The sequence below is a fragment of the Drosophila bipectinata genome, chromosome 3R, assembly GCF_030179905.1.
Source record: "Drosophila bipectinata strain 14024-0381.07 chromosome 3R, DbipHiC1v2, whole genome shotgun sequence".
In the NCBI taxonomy this organism is placed as follows: domain Eukaryota; kingdom Metazoa; phylum Arthropoda; class Insecta; order Diptera; family Drosophilidae; genus Drosophila; species Drosophila bipectinata.
This window is the reverse complement of record NC_091739.1, coordinates 17,389,937-17,410,867: the sequence shown is the minus strand read 5'-3', so window position 1 is coordinate 17,410,867 and position 20,931 is coordinate 17,389,937. Positions and strand designations below refer to the sequence as shown.

At 40.1% G+C, this 20,931-nt stretch overlaps 6 protein-coding genes across 18 annotated transcripts; 2 read left to right on the top strand and 4 right to left on the bottom strand.

Annotated features, from left to right (window-relative positions):
* Window positions 1-2,133: 2,133 nt before the first annotated feature.
* Window positions 2,134-5,077, bottom strand: LOC138926551 (uncharacterized). Of its 10 annotated transcripts, none has more exons than XR_011443106.1 (5): window positions 4,946-5,042; window positions 4,758-4,874; window positions 4,113-4,607; window positions 3,890-4,039; window positions 2,226-3,809 (listed from the first exon to the last, which is right to left on the bottom strand). XR_011443106.1 is itself a non-coding variant. In XM_070281070.1 (4 exons), exons 2-4 carry the CDS (start codon window positions 4,810-4,812, stop codon window positions 3,758-3,760), a joined length of 201 nt encoding a protein of 66 aa, XP_070137171.1. In that variant the 5' UTR covers window positions 4,813-4,874; window positions 4,946-5,055; the 3' UTR covers window positions 2,218-3,757. The 10 variants fall into 10 exon arrangements, 3 of the variants coding, with proteins under 3 accessions (XP_070137171.1, XP_070137169.1, XP_070137170.1); XR_011443105.1 differs by having other exon boundaries at window positions 2,227-3,809; window positions 4,113-4,595; window positions 4,946-5,041; XM_070281070.1 differs by lacking the exon at window positions 3,890-4,039 and having other exon boundaries at window positions 2,218-3,809; window positions 4,502-4,595; window positions 4,946-5,055.
* An 81-nt stretch (window positions 5,078-5,158) lies between these two features.
* On the top strand, window positions 5,159-6,490 carry LOC108130348 (uncharacterized). Of its 2 annotated transcripts, XM_070281067.1 has the most exons (3): window positions 5,159-5,267; window positions 5,328-5,466; window positions 5,545-6,490. In XM_070281067.1, exons 2-3 carry the CDS (start codon window positions 5,358-5,360, stop codon window positions 6,384-6,386), a joined length of 951 nt encoding a protein of 316 aa, XP_070137168.1. In that variant the 5' UTR covers window positions 5,159-5,267; window positions 5,328-5,357; the 3' UTR covers window positions 6,387-6,490. The 2 variants fall into 2 exon arrangements, with proteins under 2 accessions (XP_070137168.1, XP_017104238.2); XM_017248749.3 differs by lacking the exon at window positions 5,159-5,267 and having other exon boundaries at window positions 5,292-5,466.
* Window positions 6,491-7,275: 785 nt separating this feature from the next.
* Window positions 7,276-9,222, bottom strand: LOC108130276 (uncharacterized). 2 transcript variants are annotated; one of them, XM_017248662.3, is made up of 4 exons: window positions 8,896-9,222; window positions 8,532-8,675; window positions 8,096-8,464; window positions 7,276-8,035 (listed from the first exon to the last, which is right to left on the bottom strand). In XM_017248662.3, exons 1-4 carry the CDS (start codon window positions 9,124-9,126, stop codon window positions 7,481-7,483), a joined length of 1,299 nt encoding a protein of 432 aa, XP_017104151.3. In that variant the 5' UTR covers window positions 9,127-9,222; the 3' UTR covers window positions 7,276-7,480. The 2 variants fall into 2 exon arrangements, with proteins under 2 accessions (XP_017104151.3, XP_070137531.1); XM_070281430.1 differs by having other exon boundaries at window positions 9,010-9,222.
* Window positions 9,223-9,704: 482 nt separating this feature from the next.
* On the top strand, window positions 9,705-11,036 carry nxf4 (nuclear export factor 4). Its single transcript, XM_017248802.3, has 2 exons — window positions 9,705-9,805; window positions 9,947-11,036. The coding sequence occupies exon 2, from the start codon at window positions 9,959-9,961 to the stop codon at window positions 10,961-10,963; it is 1,005 nt and encodes a 334-aa protein (XP_017104291.2). The 5' UTR covers window positions 9,705-9,805; window positions 9,947-9,958; the 3' UTR covers window positions 10,964-11,036.
* A 1,003-nt stretch (window positions 11,037-12,039) lies between these two features.
* On the bottom strand, window positions 12,040-12,720 carry LOC108130442 (uncharacterized). Its single transcript, XM_017248859.3, has one exon. It carries the CDS (start codon window positions 12,619-12,621, stop codon window positions 12,139-12,141), a length of 483 nt encoding a protein of 160 aa, XP_017104348.2. The 5' UTR covers window positions 12,622-12,720; the 3' UTR covers window positions 12,040-12,138.
* Window positions 12,721-18,603: 5,883 nt separating this feature from the next.
* LOC108130421 (uncharacterized) lies at window positions 18,604-20,276 on the bottom strand. 2 transcript variants are annotated; one of them, XM_017248836.3, is made up of 3 exons: window positions 19,394-20,276; window positions 19,183-19,339; window positions 18,604-19,102 (listed from the first exon to the last, which is right to left on the bottom strand). In XM_017248836.3, exon 1 carries the CDS (start codon window positions 20,133-20,135, stop codon window positions 19,470-19,472), a length of 666 nt encoding a protein of 221 aa, XP_017104325.2. In that variant the 5' UTR covers window positions 20,136-20,276; the 3' UTR covers window positions 18,604-19,102; window positions 19,183-19,339; window positions 19,394-19,469. The 2 variants fall into 2 exon arrangements, with proteins under 2 accessions (XP_017104325.2, XP_070137898.1); XM_070281797.1 differs by having other exon boundaries at window positions 19,183-20,276.
* Window positions 20,277-20,931: the final 655 nt, after the last annotated feature.

Below are 20,931 nucleotides of genomic sequence, written 5' to 3'. Positions count from 1 at the left end.
GCATTTAATACGTTTTTAAAAGTTGCAAAAGTTTTTAATTAAGCACTTGAAGTGGCGGCGGCTTGAACGGGGTATTGTGCCCCGTCATCATCATCCTGTGAAATTTTGCACACGTCATTTCCCGCTCGGCATGAATTTGCATTTTCCTCCGGCTCACCAGTTCACCAGCTCCAGCTCATTTCAATATCCTTTCGCTTGTTTTCATTTCGGTAAACGTTGTGGGGGGTAGTTGGTAGTCAGTTGGTTTACAAGACCTAGACGACGACGGTACGACGACTGCGAGGCGAACGGAAGTCATTTATTTAATATGCGCCGACATTATCCTTTATTATGGCGGTTTTGCATTTCTGTGGCTTATGAACTGGCACGGTTTCTGGGCACAGAGGCTACGGCGATGGGTGATTGGGTCTGCTGTGCAAATTCAAATTTGGTAATGGCACTCAGCACTTTTTACCCGAGTCTGCCAAATCAATTAAACGCTTTAAATTCTTCAAGATTTAAAAATTTTTTCGGTTTGGAAAAGCACTTTTCTTGCAGACAGTTTATATGCCTGAGGGTTCAATATCAGTAAATCGTTTTATGGTTCATCTTATTGCCAATTTCACACCCAAGGGAAAACTTTTTCAAACTGGAAAAGTTTCTTTAAGAATTCCTTTTTCTCTTCATATTTGTCTATATTAAATTTCATTGGATCAAAATAATAATTATTTACCAAGATTTATGTCTTTATTGGAGTTAAATAATTAGGAAAATGTGTCCTTGCTTTGAGAAAAATCTTTTTTCCTGTGTTGGGCTGTCTTACAAATTATATACGCATTTGTCGCGCTTTTCCAAGTCTCCATATTCTCATATGTCCTGAACCGACCCACTCCAGAAACATCACCCTCGCAAGAGGATAGAGTCCTTGCCAGGATCTTTCCTTTTCGACTTTGGCCACATAAATCATTATTGTCGCTGCGTTTATTTTTGACTTTGACAGGACTACCACTTATGTGTTTATGTGAGCCTTGAGAAGGAGAAACTGGTAAGGAAATACTTTGGGATACGAAAGAAGGACATGTCTACCAGCTTTAAGTATAAAATTGAATTTAAGAGGGAAACAAAAGCTAATACCCTATGACAACTGAAAAATTCTTGTAAATTTCTCGCTTGTTTTTTATAGCCCATTTAACTTAGCATCCTGCCTGTTCCTTCACACCGATGGGACCGTTTAATTAATACATTTTATAAATCACAGCGAGGACACCCATCTTCATGACCGATAAGAGAGAAAACTTAGTTGGCAGCCCCCACCCTCCAGGGACGCGTACAAATTTGCATGCCGGACATGGCTGGACATTTGCTAAATGACCACAACACTTAGGCCAAGATTTATATGCGTTGGGCAACTCGGATTCCATTGTGGGGCAAGTTGCTGTTTACTTGTGACTGCACACACACAATCGAAAGCATAATTGAAAGGGGTCCGGACTGTGCACACTTCATTTAGCCTCTGGACAGTGCCCGTTCCACTCGCGACCTTCGCAATTGTGGGCGTTGATTAGTTTGCTTAGCCAAAAAATTAAGCCAACAGCAACGAAATGCGAAGCATAAACTGACCTGAACTGGTCTGGTGGCAAAAGTTATGAGGGGAAAGAGTTATTTGCAATAAATTTAAGTGCTGGGTGGACCTACCGGTTGCAAAAAGCGAGCACCATCGCTCCACCCCGGCTAGGAGTTACAGTTTCTAATTTATGACAAATGCACATGCTCGTCTTGAAGTTTTTGGCCTGACCAGGAACTCGGGCCGAAACCGAGAACTGAAATTGAGACTGGACCTGGCCCCTCCCATCGGACATTTGTGTATCGCCTTGAGAGGAGGCGATGGGTTTTTGCGGTTTCCCAAATGCTGCGACTCGATTTCCAATTTACTAAATTTGCATGCTCAAATGTTGCGTAAAGCACTCGTGTTGGTATTTGTTAACTTGTTTTGCAAAATTTCCTAGCCATAGTTATGATAAATGGCACAGCAGGCGGTTCCCCAAAGACGGCCACTACTAGCCTTCCTCAAAAGTTGAAAATTAAATTTGAGAAACAAAACAATAAGTGATTGGATGTGGTTTTCTGCTTTTTTTTAACTTCAAGAGACAATGCCTCTTTGTCTCTTGAAGCAATTTAATTACAATTTACCTTAATTATGAGTTATAGTATATATTAAAAAAAATACCACATAAAAACTTTATAACATTATAAAGTAAACCCCCTGGTTTGGTTCCTAAAATTCTAATCAACATTTTGAATCTTGGTCACGCCCCTCTACAGACTTGTGTTTACTGCCAAATGGCAGAAACTATTTTCAATTACAAAACAGGACTTGGGAAAGGACCTGGCATCTACGATTTAATCACAGCATGTGGTCGGAATATCAAATTTTCGTATCGAAAACGAATAACTCACCAGCCCGAATGGCAGCAGTCAGCAATTACCTAAAAAGCGAGCTGCGGCAACATCCTGCGAAAAGGATAATAGTGCTGAGGCAAACAATTTGCACGGACCAATTTGGAATGTGTCCCATTGCTGGCATATTTACAGAGAAACATATCCAAACATGGCAGAACAGAAAGAAGAGCAGCCCATAAATCACTCGACCGGGCACAAAGACCGAATACCAAAAGGATGTGAATTATATACAAATGATTTGACATGGCCAGGACATTCGGGGGTTGCCTGGCGAAAACATATTTTCCGTAGCCGCGACGATGCCAAAGTTCAAGATAAGCTGCCAACCACGGTCCAAAAACGAATATCTGGCAAAGTGGCAAACGAATATCTCCGCTACTTTACTTTTTAATGAGAGCATTTAAATTCTGGTTTTTAAAGCCTTAAGGCTAACTTATTCACCCATATTCGATGCGAACAGATTTCAATTACCATTAACATTCTGGCCTGGCCAAGATCTGAATTTCCAATCGCCTGCGTCGGAACAGCGTCGAACAAGCTTTCTTTGTTCGCATTTTAATTGCCTCGTCGCAGACTTCTGGGCCCCTGACATCCCGGCTATTAATGAAATGCTTTTTAAATTATGTCATTAACATTGCAGCCTGTGCGCTGCCGACTAGGACTGCCGACTGGTTTGGCGGCCAGGGCTCTACGTAATTATGGCATATTTTTATTGGCTCGCCATCGAATAGGAATTAGATGCTTGTAAATAGCTCACAACAATTATTTCATTAGGTCTCGTACGCCGGCTGGAGGAACTTTTTCATCTGCTGCCCAAGTGAGATTTCCCAAGTACTCAGCTCCACGCCCAGTACCCAGTCTCCAGGATGATAAACCATGGAAGTAAAAAAAAAAGCCAGGAAGGGAAAGGAAAGGGGCGCGGCCACATGCGGTCGCGGTCATATTGGGCTTATTATAAATGACTGGATGTGAACCGCCTGTCATGTTTTATCTTTATTCTCGTGCATTTTCGGCGGGCAGGCGGCTGGCTGGCGTGTCTGCACATTTTCCGATTCATATTTTTTCGCCAGCCATGACGATAATGGCGCTTGCAGGCCGACTGACGTTTCTAACAAAGTGACTCGCATTAAGGATAATAGAGGCAACTAAAAGCAAGCCACAACAACATGAAACAAAGCAGAGCAGAGCCGAGTCCAATGCTGGCAGCGATGACTGCCAGCGATTTGCGCATCATTATCCTTTGCGGTGGGGGAAGACTTTCGACAGAGGTCCGTGGCCCCAAGATGTCCATCAGATGAGCTGCACTGCCTCCTGGCGGCTATGTCCTGGCGTTTCCGGTCTCTGACGTTTTCCTTGTCATCTTCTTCATTCTACAGAGAGCATAAATAGTTAAATTTCAGGATATAAATATTAGACTATTATTTTCATGAATTTCATAAGGAAAACATACATTCTTCAACACTCTTGGAACACCATTCTTTCGACTATCTTGTCTAGTATTTGTATCCTTATTTCTTTATGTGTAGCATTCAGTAAATGATTTATGACCGACTGAGAAGTGGAACTCAAGTGTCGCACCCCCAAAAAGGCCAAGAATTTTCTGCAATTGACAATTGTCCATTGTGTTTAAGGCGAAGATTTTTCCTCCCCTGGCATTCTGGCATTCTGCTTACCTAAACTAACCCAGAACCTGGACGAAGAGCGCCGAAACTAAGCAAATGTTTATTAAGCGAATTAAAGTCGCGTCTCGCAAATTGCCGGCAAATCCCCCGAATACAAATGACTGGAGATTTCTCATGGCGAAACATTTGATGCAGGTCATTTCGACACCCAAACGAAACGGTTGCCCCATGACTCTGCGAATTCCAGCAACGAATTATGCGCTCTAGCGCTTCATGTTCTCCGGCCAAATCTTCTGTCATCATTAGTCAAAGCTTTAAGCCGATTTAATCAATAGCCACAATAAGGAATAAAGACTTTCCTGGGCCAAGTGTTAACACAAACCGAATTGCGTGTCCTTCGAGTCTGGTCGAAAAATTATGAAAATTAAATGGAACCTCACGTGCCATATGCCGGACTCGTCCACCATGTTCCCAGCTGGTTTGACTCCTGTCGCTTGCCATTTTGGCCAAAAATAAGGCTTGGAAGAAAGGTGGCTGAAAGAGATACTGCCACTCATTAAACAATTATGGTTAGTTCTTTTTTACTGATCCCATTTTCTTTTTTTGGTGTTTTTTTTTTGGGTACTCTTGTTCTTAAATCACACAACTTTAAGCCAGGCTAATAACAACACTTTCAGATCTTCCATTATGTTTTACCTTCTGCTATTACTAAGAGAGCATATGCCTTTTGACAACTGAACTGCCAACACATTTTATGGGTGAAAGTTGATTAAATATAATCAAAATAACACGTATTATTTAGAAAATGTATTTCTTGGAAATATAAAAAAATATTTTTACTAAGAAATGTATAATCAAGCTACCGTTAATGTATTAAGACACACCTTAAGAAAAGGTATTTTGGCAATTGTTTTTCTTTTCTAAATATAAAACTAGCAAAAAACAAATATTAAAGTGGTTGTATGTACATACATTAGTCTCATATAGGTATAGTTTTTTCAAGTTCACTTATTCACACCAAAGTATAAGACTTAAAGGTTGGTAATGAGCGTTTCATGTGCCGTTGAAATTTTAATTAAAGCATATCATAAACATACGCCATACGTATGTGGGCAAAACTCGTCAACTTTCCCGAAAACAACTGTATCAATATTTGTCAAGCCATAACAACATTCTTCCAAAAAGATCGAGGGAGTCAGAAATGCGGTAAGTTACGGATCAGCTCAGGTCTGAACGCCGATTTAGCCAAATATATATTTCGATTAGTGTCCGGAGGGTGAAGAATTCTTATTCACCATGTCTAGGCGTATACTGGTTACTGTTTTTCTTCTGGTGGCGTTGCTCGGATTGAGTTTGATGCCATCTAGCCAAGCACGGCCAAAACGAGGTCGGAAAAGGGCATTTGGTAGGTTTTTTTTACAAAACTCCAATTATTTTTTTACTTTTGTCTTAAATTTAAATTAAAACTTTAAAAATTTTTCAGGTGTTGGCCTTTTGGGCGGAGCCCTAGCCGGAGCCGTCATTGGAAATGTTGTGGCTAAATCCCACGCTCCTCCAGCGCCGGCGCCTGCCCCTGCTCCTGTGGCCCAGGTGCATCACTACTACCAGCCAGCTGTTCCTCCTGTCATTACCGCTCCGGTTGCAGTACCCGTGGCCGTTCAGCCTGATCCCAAGAAGATGACAGTGATTGAAACTGGTACTCCTGATGCCAATGGATGCTACAAACAGACCATTAGAGAGCCCAATCCCAGCAACCCTAAGACTTACACCGAAACTGAGCACCTGATATGTCCCACCCTGCAAGCCAATGTCCCTCCACCGGCTATAGCTCCTAGTCCTGTTCAAGTTCCTGTGATGCCACAGCCTGTGCCAGTCATACATGTTCCAGCTGCTGCTCCTCCTGCTTCGGTGCCTGCAGCAGCACCTGCTCCTGCTGTTGCTCCTGTGGCACATGCTTCTGTGGCACCAGCTCCTATTTCTCCCGTCCATTTAAGTTATCCGCCTGTGGCTCATCCTTCAGCCGCTGCTCCAGTTCCAGCTTCGGCTCCTCTTCCTGTTCCTGCACCTGCTCCCGTTCCGGTTTCCCCTCCTGGCCACGCTCCAGCTCCAGTCCCCGCTTCAGCGCCCGCTCCAGCTCCCATTCCTGTTCCGGCTCCCGTTCCCGCTTCCAATCCCGCCATGCCCCAAAATCCTCATGTGATTGTATTGTCCAAGAAAACGGTTTACTATCCCAAGAAAAAGTCCTTGGCACCCACACTAAGTATTCCACAAAGCATGCTGGTTCTGATAGTGCTATTCTATAGCACCAAAATGGTTCTATTTTAAATTCAAAAACCAAAAACTAGCTTTATATATTAATTCAATAGTTTTTAAAGTGTCTCATATTTTGACTCATTTTTGTCTTAAATAAAAACCGCTGGTTAATTAAATATTTATGTTTTTTTTTTTAATGGAAAATGGTTTTAATGAAGCGGTAGCCCCAACAAGGTGAAAGAAATCATAAAATCATGCAAGATAATCCAAAGACAGACATTCAAAATATTTTAATTAATATTTAATATAATGTTAAATTTCAAACCAAATCCAAACCTTTTATTTTTAATTTTCATAATCACCTTATTCTTAACGCCCACACTCTACCTCAAAGGTGGTGTGGTAAAGAGTGATTTTCATTTAAGGTTTCCAAATTATTTTAATTCTTAACTTTGATTTTTTTATTGATTTTTTGCTGGTATTTTTTAGTCACAATTCAAATTTGCCCGCTCTTAAAATCCTAGATTTCATGTTGGGAAATACACAAAATATAAAGCGCCACCTGGGAGTCAGCCTTTAAAGCTCTTTCAGAGATGGTAGTTACTACTGACCTTTTTGCTTTTCTTAACAGCACTGGTTAAAATAAAACTGGTTGGCAGCTTGAAAATTAATGGCGCGAAGCTTTATTAACTTCTTTGATTTTAATTTTATCGGAATTTAAAATAATTGGTCAGAGTAAGTATGCCTTGAGGGAACAAATTTTTAATCACTTCAAAAACATTTGCATCATACTCAAGCTTTGGGAAGCCTTTTAGCTTAGATATCATAATACATTAGTCTATAATTGATTGTAAAAATTTTTATTATTTGATTTAATTTCTAGTTATAATTCTTGGTATAAATTCAATTCATAAAAAATCAGATTTTCAGCAATTTTTAAATAATTTCAAATAAAAAACTTCATTGCAAAAATAAATCGTGAATAATGCTGAATTCTGATAAATGTATGGCGTTTTAAATAATTTTTAAAATGAATTACATAATATATTTAAAACTTTATGGTTAAAAGTATTTGTAAAATGCAAAAAAATTGGTAGTCAAAAACTTTGCAACATAAATATGAATCTGGATCCTTTGCAGTTACCGTATGGAACGGCCGCATGGATTTAACAAAACGGCGGGGAAAGGCATTCAAAGGATTCATACTCTGGCTCATTGAATATATGCGCAAAACGCAATTCGCACTCCATTTTGTGTTGGCCTAGAAGACGGTAAGTTCCAAAGCGTCTTGAGCAATAACAGCAGATGTAGGGCAGGGCGCCCACCTGGTGATCATGGTACAAGTGCCACTGGAAATTGTAGTCGCCCGAAATGGTTTTCCTGCAGTAGGTGCATAGCATCGATGGGTGGGAAGTCCTGTAAGCTGGCAGAAATCCGCACATGGTCACATATTCTAGTTCTTGTGGGTTGAAGATGGATTTACGCTTCAAACGACAATCATTGTTCCTGTACAACCAGCGTTGTAGCCTCTGGATCGACATGTACACTTCCGTCTCATTGGCCATCGTCAGGGGTAGAATCGTTTCGGCTATTTCCCGGAAAGCCTCTGCCCGCGACTCCAATGATGTGTATTCAAACATCGTGGAATTGTACAATTGTGGATAATTGGCATAGGCACTTATGAATGTAGTGGTCAATATGTTCTCCTCCTTAAAGTTCAACTAGATATGGAAAAAAGATTGTTGGCAACATAAAAGCCACAAAAATTGAATACTTCCTACCTTGATTGTATTTATACTGTCGTTTTCTTCGGGTGTTGGCTCGTGTAACAATTCATCGAGCAGCTCATTGAGAAATGTGCACTTTTCGAAACAAAGAGCTGCCAATCCTCGCAGCTTATTCTCCCCAAACTCTGTGGCTACCCACACATATTGCTTGTGAAGCCTTTGAATAGTTTTCTTCAACTCATCGTTGCTGAAGGAAATCAATGCGTTTTCGTACATGTAACTTTTCATTGATGCATAGGCTTCGTTACGCTTCTCAATGTCAGCAAAGTCGCTATGTGAGATATTCCACAAACAGGACTGCATCCTGTAGACGATCACCAGCTGCTCCAAGCGGTAGGTTGGTCGCATAAAAGACACTTGCATCTGAAAATAAAAATTTTTATACATTTTTTGTCGTATATGTACATTGAGGGATTGGTTTCAAACATACCCTGGTCATAAGTGTTAACTTCGGTTTCCTTGCAGGTTTAATTTTAAGCTTGAGTTTTTTAACTTTAATATTTGGAGAAGTTTCTACCAAAATATTCTCTTTGGCTAAATCATTATCCACCGATCTATTATCGTGAAATATTTCCTAAAAATAAATTTTAGTAAAATTACTTTAAATTAATTTTAAGTACTATTATAGATATTACATATGCACGTTTTTATTGGGCCGTACATAACCTAAAAGTTTACACTTTCAAAGGTTATTCACAAAAATAAATATTAAAAAAAAAAAACGCCTGCGTGGCTATAGACAATTGCACTTAAGGTCATATTTTAGAATACTTTTTTGAAAAATTAGCACATACATGCTGATGTAATGCATTTTCCGGTTCGTTCGAATCAATGAACTTAATAAATTTAGTCTCCTTGTGGTTGCCACCTGCATCGAAATTTTCCTTAGAATAAACGTGCGAAATTACCACGTGGTTGCGAAATTTGTCCCAATCACTAATGTCACTCTCGATCGAACAATTTAAGCATTTAATTCGCATTTCCTTTAGGTCAGGGCTGCATACTATTAAGCCGATAGTATCCATTTTTTATTATATATTTAAGAAAGTTTAAATCTCTGTGTTATTTTATCGCTGAACTTTGTGGGGACTCTACTCCTTTGCACGATGCCACGATGACTTTCAGTGTTGGAAAGAAAAAGGTTGTTAGGATGCACCTATAAAAAGTATATCGATAAGCCATAAGTAAAATTTGTAAATTGATATATACTTAGATGCCAGAACACCTATTGCGTTTCCTTTCCACCTCACACAAAAATGTCAATTTGCTACATAGATCTTATATAAAATCGTCACCTTTATGCGATACTATCGCTGGTATCGATTCTTCATTTAGTCAAGACACTGATTATTGGCGCCAATGCAAAAAGCTTATGGCTTTATATGCCAAAATGCTGTTAAAATATATTTTTACAACATTTTGTTTTAAAATTTCTACAATTTTGTAATAAAACCTCTAGTTGCGTTCAATTTTGTCGCTTCTGAGCTTAATGGGGGTTCTATTTTGCTGCGATAACTATAAACTTCAGTGTTGGAAAGCAACCAGTGTTGGTTATTAGAATGCACCTCTAAAAAATTATATCGATAAGCTATTGTTGAAATTTGTAAAATGGCGTAAATTGATATTTTCACAATAATTTTTGTACAAAAAATTAAGAATTCTTTTTCCAAACTTCATACAAATTGGTCTTTGAAAATTGTCAAAGTAAAGAAAAAATCAACAAAGTAGCATTTGCTTGTTACATCAACAAGTCGTATAATTTGAGCAATCATTCGTAGTGGCCAACCCTCTAACTCGTAGCAAAAAATAGCGTGAATAAAAAAGCTTTTCAAATTTTTGTTTTAGGTCAATTTTATCATGTTCAGTTCTCCAAGACGCGATACCCTCGATGGACCCATTTTCCACTCAACGCCCAAGGAACGTGTGCGGGAGATTTCTCCTGGTCCGAGATCACCACCTAGAATTCCAGTTAGCGTTTATGGTTGGTACCGTGTCCTGGTTTTCTGCAAGAACCACCGAGAAACCAAGGGTCGTGTGATGCGGCGCCTGCATCGGCTGGTGAGTCCTCATCCGTTGGCGCCGCGTTACATGCACCCCGGTGGCGAAAAGGATGCAACGCACGACATCGACGCATTTCTCACTTTCTACGTGAATAGCTATTTGATAGCAAGCGAACTGAATCGCCGATGCATGCGTGAACCCAAGCTGTTTCTGAAGATCAGCGATCGAATGCCCCTGGTCAGGTTGGATGATTCGTATAGGTGGCGACTGAAGAGAACGCTCAAGGCCAGGTACGACCCTCAGACTAGGGTTCTGGACCTTACACAGTTTTATACCGACTACGCTTGGCGCAATCATTTCTGTGCATTGGCCCAGCCGCAATGCCTCGACGCGGCCATCTCGATAATTTCCAGATTCATGCCGGACCTGCTATGTCTGAAGTTGGATCGCAACTTCCTGAGGAATCTTCGGCCATTGGCACACTTGGATCGGCGCTTGCCGGATCTTCGACGCATCTCTCTGCTAAACAATGACATAGATAGTTTGGATATGCTTCAGGTGTTTAAAGATCTACCCATGACGGAGTTGGACATCAGGCACAATCTTCTATCCCCTGGCTACGAAGAGGACGTCATCCGGATGTGGCCCACTCTAAGAGTTTTGAACGGGACCTCCATCGGGTTGGAGATACGAATAACTTGCGACGTTGATCCGGTGGAGAGACTGAGTCGCCAGACCGGAATGAATTCAATTTTCAGCCACCAACTACTAATGCAAAACGATGGCGACTTCTCGAAGGCACTTTGGGTATTTGAGGAACTCTATTATGCCAATCAGATTCCTGAGAAAGCATTCATGTGAATTTAATGGAAACTTATACATTTTTAATTGTAATCTTTCCATCATGAACAAGAAATATACATATAATAGTAAAGCATAATTTCTATAAAACTGATTGTTGTATTAGAACATTTAAGAATCACCGATTCATTCATAGTACTGCACATGAAATCCTGGGTTGCTTGCAAAGTCCTAGTATTTTCACACAATCCAGCGGTCGTTTCTTGGGCCACTTCAATTACTTAATTTGCCTGTTAACCCAGATGTAATGTCCTTACTCAAAAACCAAGAAAAGTTTCCGTTTTCGGCGACTTTTTGGCCCAGAACTTTTAACTTTTCACTTTGTGCTTTGTCCATGGTTTTGAGGCAGCTCAAAAGGTGAAACGTTTGCCACTGCCACCGCCGGTTGTAGTTATTTTGTTTTCCGAGTGCAAAATGAGTTACAAATTATTAAAAGAGAAGTGGACACAACGCCTACGCACTGGCAACAGTTTTCCATGCTGCCCGCAGGCAAGGATTACACTGATAATAATAAAACAAATAAAAGGGTTTTATATTTTTAGTTTCTAGGAAATAGTTTCTTAAAAGTTGGTTTGGGTTACAAAGTCTACATAAACCATTTTTATGTCTTATTTTATTAAAACAGAAAAATGATGTTTTTTAAATAACAATATTTTTGCCTGTGAGGTTGTAAAAAACAGTGTGGAAAAGGAAAGAGTAATGGAAACTAGAAGTGGTTGCTGCGGTGCGGTGTTGGCCCAAACGGAACTTGGCGCTGATGGTCGGGCCTTGGCTTCGCCCAACTTGAAGATGCTGCTCCCTGGGCATGGGGCACTCGCTTTTCACTTTCTTGGCACTTTATTTTAATTTCTGAGGCGGTCCAAAGTTTCCTCTCCGCTTTTTCCCCACACTTTTCCAAGCTGGACGTAGTTAGTTGCGGCTAAGTAGAAATTACATCAGCATGCGGTTTCGCCGCTCACTTTTTTCAGGTCAACCAGTTAGTTTCCCAAGGAAACCGAAAGCCACATACCTTTCGGTGGCTAATCAGACTGTTATTTGTTCAAAAGTTTGTCTAGAAAATAAATGAATCATTGGAATTAATCAATAGAATCCAAAAAAGTTTTTTTTTTAATCGAGCGAATGTAACATGTATATAATTAAAATCGTACAATTATTCTTTTGCATTCAAAACAAAGTTAGTTATCTGCAACTTCGGAAGCACCAGGCTCTCTATCTGCTGGTGGAGTGGTTACAATATCCAGTTCTTTTGAAGAGTGGTCTGGAGCTTCCAAGGCATCATCTAAAGCAGCATTACCCTTCTCCATTTGTTGGCAAAGAAGCTTCCGATTTCTCAGATCCTCTGCCTTTTGACGTTCCAGGAGAAGTGAAGCCTCCTGGTAATATTTAGTGTCTTTGAGCTCTGAATTGAAGTCAAGAAATTGTTGAATGGTTACTGTCAGCTTATTCTGTTGTCGCAAGCTCTCTTTAAACAGATCGTGGAACTCCTTCATCTTCTCCAATCTTTCTAATTTCGTATGGTTACTCTCTCCACGGGCCACACTCTTTTCAAAACGAACTTCCTCGATAAAAATCCTTTGCATTTGGAATTTGGTGGCTTGCTGGAGACCACAATACAAGTTAATGAGCTTTTTTAGCTCTCGGTTTCGGGGATCCTCCATAATAAATTTCAAATTTCGAACTATATTTTTTATTTGACTGAATAAATTTAACAGCTTGCTGTCTGACTTTACTTTAAAAAGATCTAAAGCTGGCAAACTAGATCACAGGCAATTAATAGTCAACCTGGCACTCTAAAAACTGGAACAGAACTAACTTTTGAGTCACGTCCCCCGTCACAATTTAAACATCCAGCCGACTAAAAAGTCAATTTTCTTTATTGAATTTTCGAATAAATTAACTTTAAATATTTGTACATACATCTTAATTTGAAAACCACCATAATCAATTTATAAAGATTGCTAAAGATCAATTTTAAGAAGCAACAGTCTAACCCTATCGGGTGTAATAGTTTCCATATCCCTTGTCCGATCAAAAAGGGACTCCTTAACCTTTAATTTAAGTTGCTTTAATTAATTCCTTTAATTTAAATAAAAAAACGAAATTTTTCAACCTTGTTGGTTAATAAAAAGTAAATAACCACTTATAGCTTGTTCTCAGATTTTCAGACTTAACTTTAAAAAGTTATGAAGCTAGCATGCTACAATCAAAGGCAATTTATAGTTTGCTTAAATAACGATATAAAAAAGTTTCTTTGGCATTTTAGAAACTGCAACAAAACGAACTTTTAAGCAACCTCACCTGAATGTCTCTGCGTTCAGAAAAGAAAATAAGTTGAACTTTAATCTGAGCAACAAACAGAAAAATGGGACAAACATGCGTAAACGATAAAACTTCATATTTTAAAAGTTGATAGACAGACAGGCTGGTATCTAGTACTGACATTTTCGAAATTTAAGGCTTCGATGTAAAGGACTTTTATGAAAATGTATAAGGACTTTCATAAAAATTCGGGCATGCATTAGCTCCTTTATATTTCCATACGGTTATGGAAAGCAAAAAAAAAAAACGATGAAATCAGGAAATGACAGAATGCAGAGTGTGGAGTGGATAAATACAATTTATGTATGCAACTTTGGCGTTTTTCCTTTTCGTTCCCATTACATTTTTCCCGATCACCCGGTTCGTGTTTTGGGACCGACAGCTGGGGGCGTGGCATCCACCATAAAACTAACAAATTGCTGACACAACATATGAATGACAATATATCAGTTGCGGAACAAGGCAGCTGAGTGGCTGCTGGTGAAAAACATATGATTTAAGGATAACCCAAATATAAAACTCGTAAAAGGCTGTTATACGAAACTTAATCATTGATTAAACGAGAGCTTAAAATACCCAAACTCATCCCTGCAATAATTTGTTTGTTTACTTCAGAGCCCATTTCATCAGCCACTCAACACGTTCAACATTTTTGGTATGAATTATCTCGTCACTTGAAAACTTGAGTTCAATCGAGTTTCACGAATAAAAACCGCAAAGCATGAAACTTAAAGCTTAAACAAATACAAAGATTTACACAAACATGTATGGGAGCGAATTGGGTCAAGCGGAAAAATTCATTTCCGTTTTAGCCATTTGGGAAGGGTGGAAGTTGAAATTGCCTGAAAACAAAGTTTGCCACAGGAAAAGGGAAAAATTATGCAACGTTTTTATTGAATTTTCTCCAAGGTTACCTTATGGAAGAGTCTCTCAAACCGGGCAAAATGATATATGTAATATGTATGCTTTGTTTGCCGTAGTATCAGTATATTCTTTGCATCAGGACTAGCATCTTGACTAGAGCAGTGAACTTCCCAGCTGGAGGCTCAATTAATCACGTTGACACTCATTCTGTTGACAGATCAATGGCCATCTTAATATTTCAAGCTATAGAAAGCTATTTGGCATTGACATCCGTTCCATGTGTTTCTCGCTTCTCTAATGAATGAGAAATCGCTGGGAGATGCTTAAGTATTCGCTTATAAGTATATGTTCCTCGAACCTGTGAACTAGTGTGGCCTCAATTCACCACTTTGGCCGCAGGACGAACAACAGACAACAGTATGTTGTTTAATATGCGGCGTTTGACTTTGTGGCCCATTGAAACAAAAAAGCGGAAGTGCGAGTGGCATTGTGGTTTCGCCCGCCATCAGGGGGCGGAAGTGGGGTCTATGAACGTGGTTGGGCGGTTTTCAAGTCGGTCTGCATTTGACAGACACGTATCTGCAACTTTTACGTGGAACCATCTAACATTTACCTTTGCTCTTTCATCGGTAACATTGAGTATAAGTTTATCCACGTAGCTATAATTTTTGATTCAAGGTATCAATTAATTTACGATAAATATTTTTAGTCGAGGTGAAATAGACTGCATAAGACACTTTTTAATTGATTTATAAATGCTATTCAAAAATGCCAACAAAGGTAAAGCTTCAAAGGCAAAGGCAATCTATCCCAGAAATTTAAATTTATCATACAACCTTTTATATTTTACAAGTAACCACAAAGCATAAAAATCCCAGCAAAACATTGTTTATGGCTAGTTGACTGACCAGCTGACCAAATAATAATTAAGAGCGATTATAACGATTTGTCAAGTGTGGTCATTAAATAGCGTAAAAGTTGGCAAACGGGAAAGTTTAAAGAAACTAAACTGAGAAGGAACTTTTGTAATTGATTGCCGGGCATTTACACTTCAGAAACTTCTTTTGGCTCGTAAGCGAAGTGAATCTTAAATATGAGAATTTTAAGCCATTAAAACTTCATATCAAGGGTCAAAATTCTCCTCTTAAAACATGTGTGTGGAATTTAATTTTCCGGAATTTTATGTGTGAAATGGAGCTTAGAACTCAATTTGATCAGCTTTAAGCTGGTGCTGGAGAACAGGGAAATCGAATGAATTTCCATTTACACATTCTCGGCATAAAAGATTCGGAAGGGGATTGCAAATACTGTCATAATCAGCCTATAGACACCTACAGTAATGCGTATTAAGCACACACTCCAACACCCGCCCAAACGCACATACTTTCACGAGACATATGTGAGCTTACGAGGATTGCCCAAGAAATTGTTGCCTACTTTTCAGAGCATCACAAGAGGAAATAAATTACATCAGGCGTTCCAAATAGAAGAACTGCCTTTGAAAAAAATAAATAGGATTCGAAATAAATCGAAACATAATAAGATGAGAATAAGAATGGGTATCGGAAATTCTGAACCAGCAACACTTCAAACGGATGTCGGACTGACTAATTATTTTGAATTACTCTTCTAATTTTATTTTTTTTTGCGAAATAAAGCTGTGGTTTTGCCCGAAATTGTTCCGTTTCGTTTATCTTTTGAACAGGATTCGCGACTGTCTGCCTGCCTAGCAACAGAAAATGAGACTCTCTAAGCTTACATCTATTTAGAAGCGAAAAAAACCTGCCAGTTAAAAGGAAAAAAAGCTGGAAAAGCGTTAAACCGTTCGCACCTAGATTGAGCACAGCATCTGCTGGCGACACCTTGCAACAGTTGCCAGAAGAAAGCCTCACGCGGCCCCCATGCAGCTAATGCTATCATCTGTTTACACAGAAATAAATATTTATAAATTTATGATTTATATAATGAGTTTTTAGTTACAGATTTCATAGTTTAGTTTTGTTTTAGTTTTCTAATTATGGAGCTCTAAAAATAAAACATTTAGGGGTATTATAAACCTGATACTTGGTATTTTTTTTATGGAATTTGCTCGGTGTGTCTGCTCCACCGCTTTGCATACACATTCATTGTGGTTAAGCAATTTGCAGCAAACGGAATGAAAGTGCTAAGCGCATTGGCCGTCAGTTTTTGCCTCACCGTCGCCTTCACCTTTCTCCGGGCCGTTAAAAAACATAGGGATGGGGTAAATGGTGCATACGTGAGTGGGTGCAGCAGGTGCGATATGGCAAAGCTGTCACATAGCTGAAGGTTTCGGTGTGTGCGTGAGCTCAATGTGTTTTTTCATTCCTGCAGGCAGTTGTGCGGCTTGCGCTAAATTTCATAATTTTCGCCATCGTCTGGTGATGGTGCTGCCCGGACTGCTTGTCTGGCAGGGACTGTCTCCCAGTCACGTGTCATTCATATCGCGCCATAAACAAACCCGACTACTCTTTCCCATCCGCACCTCCTCCGTTGGCATGGAGCATCGTTTGTTACCCGTTGTCACTCCAGTTGCCGTTCCCTCCCATCCACTCCCACTGCGGTTGCCATATTTCGATTTATTTTTATGGTACTTTTCTTGTGCACTTTTGCATTGGGGATACTTTTTTTTGCAGCTTGGCTCAACCCTCGCACTTGTTAACTGAAAATACTTTCTCATGCGTAAAATGCATGACAAGCGAAGCAGACACAGACGGCGAGGCATCGAACTGAGTAGGGGCTATACGCCCCCTAAGGTTATCAACATTGGGCATTTAATCGGCTGGGGATATTCGTACTATCTCCCAAACGGGGAGCCAAGAAGCGATTGAAAGTTGCGCATCGCAACAAGGAAATCAATCAATTAAATATGCAATCGAAATGGAGCCGAAAAACAAATGAAAAACAAAGAACAATTACCCGAACGATCACAATTGGATAAATATTCAGCGGAAAAACTGCAAACACAATCGAAACTTTACCGCAGTTGGAATATTTAAATCGCCGCGAAAAGTATAAAAAATGTATAAAATCAACAAGATAAAGTTGCATCCGCCTGTTATAAACAATAATTAAAAGGATCCCTGGGTCGGTGGTCGTAATGTTCAGGCCGAGTTGGCCTCTTTGGGGTAATCACCCTCCCTGGACGGGTAATTACGGTTGGAATTCATTAACCCATCATCCCGTGTAAAAGCTTTTGTGTTACGGCATTATTTTCATTATTTGGTGGAAAAAGTTTTCCTGAAACAGAAGACGTTTGTGTTGATTGGGTTAAATCAATGGTTTTGCTTAAACTGATATAGGCACTTTCATTTAGACATTGAAGAGGAAGCAAACCCAGAGAGAGGCTTTTTTGTAGGCCTGATGCTTTCGTATGTTTGTTTCAATAGCTCCTGCACTCTCCAAACATTCTTGTTTCAAAGTATCCCAATAGGGAAAGGAAAACAAGTTGCTATGCCAATCTTTGGATACAAGTGCAGCTATTGAATACCCTTAAAAAAATTGATTAAATATCTGATTATAGTTTAAATAACCTCTATTATTTTGTTAAGAATTTTGTTTATCAGAGTAATAGTATTATATATTTTAGGATAATCCCTATTATTTATGACTAGTGTTAAACTGTAAGTATTAATGTTCTCTGAAAATCTGTCTTTTAGTTTTCTGAAGTAGTATTCTATATCATAGATACAGACCAAATGTACCTTTGGTCACCCATTGGAAAAAATCAACAAATACAAAGTGGGGCCAGCACTCGTTGAGTTTCAAAGTAGACATTGGAGAGCCTGGGAACAGAAATGTGAAATTTTCAAAGGCTGGACTAGTAAAGTGAAATGGAAAAGGCGTTGAATATGCAGGAGGATCTGGAGCTGGGACAGGACTCGAAACAGAAACCGAAACAGAAGTCAGAAATGCCCCAATGCCTCGGCTCTCGAGGCAGGCTAACAAATGTGCGGCTGGACAATGTCCTGGGCGGGCCATGAGTTTATCGCTGCACAAGTTTTATGTTAACACTGGCCACAACAAGACCAATGGCAATGGCCCTTGCTGTGGCAGGGACAGCAGCTGCTTGACGTTTTTTTTTCCTGCCGCCTTTTGCCTGCTTAGCTCCCAAATGTGCCACAAATATAGAGGCGAAATGGGAACTCTGCAAGAACCAGCTCCCGGGCCTGATAAGTAAATGAATGTTGCTCACTCTTGGAACGCGGCGTTGTTTGCTGGATTTTCAATCATCAAGTAAGGGAAAGCCATGGGGGTGTTATTAATGCTGCGTTATCAGCTGCCCCCTCCTGCCTTTAAATTCAACGTACCGCCAAAGCACTGAAAAAAGCTACACGTTAGAATGCAATTTTGTTTCAACATTTATTAAGGAAAGCCATAAAGTTTTGGATGATAAATTTTCAGTTTCTTATAAATATTTTAAATGAAATATAAATTAATTATTTTAACCAGCTTCTATATTTTATTTCTCAGTGTGAGTCCGCAAAATGCACAGCAGGAACAGCAAGAGCCAACGAGCAACAACCGGCGACCGACTATGAACAACCAACAAGCAGCAGCTGGAAGAGCTGGAGGAGATTCGGTCATGAGAATGCAGAATCCTGATGTTGCTGCTGCTGCTGCTTCTGCTTCATGTTGGCTGCATAAAAACCCAAAAATTAGCATAATTTCAGGCACTCGGGCGGCGATGGCGCAACACTTGCGACCGCAGATAAGGCGCAAAATGAACGCAGCGCGTCTTTTGTGGATATGTGGGTGTGTATGGGGGTGTGCTGTGTGTGTGGTGCATGTGGCATCCACATGCACGCGTTTTTGGAGCTCTCCTCAACGCTTGTTATTTCGGCAGAGTGGTGTAAAAGTTGCGGCATATACATATGTGTGGCAGTCTCGCGGTAAACTGGAATTTGGTTTACACACTTGGTATTTTAAATCCGACTTCTTGATTTCAAAGGCGAAATAAAAGAAAATAAACGTATATTAGAATATAAAGCATATAAATTAATACTCTTTACACTTACAGGGCATTAACAATTCGCTGCCAGGAATTTCTCGTTTTGACCATGAAGCTGCCACACTGCTGCACACGCAAAATACATACAATAGCTGCATACGATTTCCATAAATGCACATGAGCGGCGAATTGGGTGGAAGAAGATCTTGGACAAGAAAAGTAACCTAGGGCACAGAGAGCGAGTTTCCCAGTGGTACATATGCATGAGGCACGCTCACCCCCATCCAGATTGAAAAGTTTTCTTTTGTTGCTTCTAATCTTTATTATCGAAAGTTTGTGGATGCAGGACCGAGTCTACTGCAAGTGAAAGACTTCGTTGAAGGCCAGTCTCAAAGCCTCTTTTAGGCCAAGACCGCAAAGGATGTCGTAGATGGGTTTCACTTCGATCAGGTTCAGGTCCAACTTAAAGACGATTGGATTGTTTGTGGTGGTTCTGGACTGCTGGTTTTGATAATTTGTGCTCAGATATTGCTGGAAATGCAACTGGGCCCTTCCCCAGTGGTGGTCGCGACCCAGAGGCTCTGTTTCGTTCTCAGATGTCAGAGCGTCGATATCCGAGTGGCTCATAGGCCAGTTAATATAGCCAGGTGGCTGCAGGTCCTGTTGAAGCTGGCGGTAACCGAATCCTGTTGCAGAACCTCCGAAACGACTGTTCCTCAGGCGGTAATAGAAGTCCATGTTCCGCTGGAATTCATGGGTTCGATTACCACTTAATTTACGGAGCGTAGGGAGTCGAGGGAGTGGTGGTGTCCGGGGACGTTGCACCGCTGCTGGTAACATTTGCAAGTGTTGGTTGTGTTGTGGATGGGGACGACGACGAGCTTGGTTCGGACGGTGACGAATAACATGAGGCCCATCGCCGATCGGTAAGACTTCCACAATATTGTGGTGCCTGGTCATGCTCCAAATCCCGGCGGCGTGGTTAGGGACTGCATTGCTCTCGCCAATGGAAACAGACATGGTTAGATGTGTGGCCCTTGAGCACTGGAAACCAAACAAATTTTGAAAAGACTGATTGGACTTTCCACCGAAGGTGAACTATGTTGGGACCAGGACAATGTCACTTTTTACAAAAAGACTTAATTTACCTCTGAACCGATTTCCTAAAATTTCTGACAATTTTGAAGTTTTGTTAAATGGAATGTTAGTTTTTCTTTTAAATTTTTCAGGCTTGGTGCTCATACTGTTATTTTTCCATTCTTAGTTTTCATCATAATCTAAGGTATCTCGAAGGAATTTTTTTAACGAAATTCAATTCCAAATTACGTTATCGGCATATGCCTATTCTAGGATTTCCAGCTTAGATAGAAGTCCTTGTGAGCAAGTCTCTGGTGAAGCTTTTCCACTAGTATTCCGGCAGTTAGCTCTAATTTGACCCTTTCCGGATCTGGAGGCTAGAAGCTGGAGGCTTTGCCGTCGCTGCTTCTGATGTTTCTGCTACTCCAATTGCAGGATGAAACAATCCATTTGCATGCCACCCGGATGCTGGAAGCCCTCGCCCACTTCCTCTTCTACTTGCCAATCCGGCGTATTCCCTGAACTGCGTCATCAACTCGAGCCACTGCACTATAGGAAATATGACCACTTTTTCTGGCCAAAAATAATATCTCAAGAACGAAACAAGATATTTAAGTTCTGATTTTTGATTTGAGTTCACATGGTCAATAGATTCATGATTTTAAAAAAATGTGGGCGTGGCACCGCCCACATTTTAAGAAACACATTCTAACTCAAAAACTAAGCAAGATATTTAAAT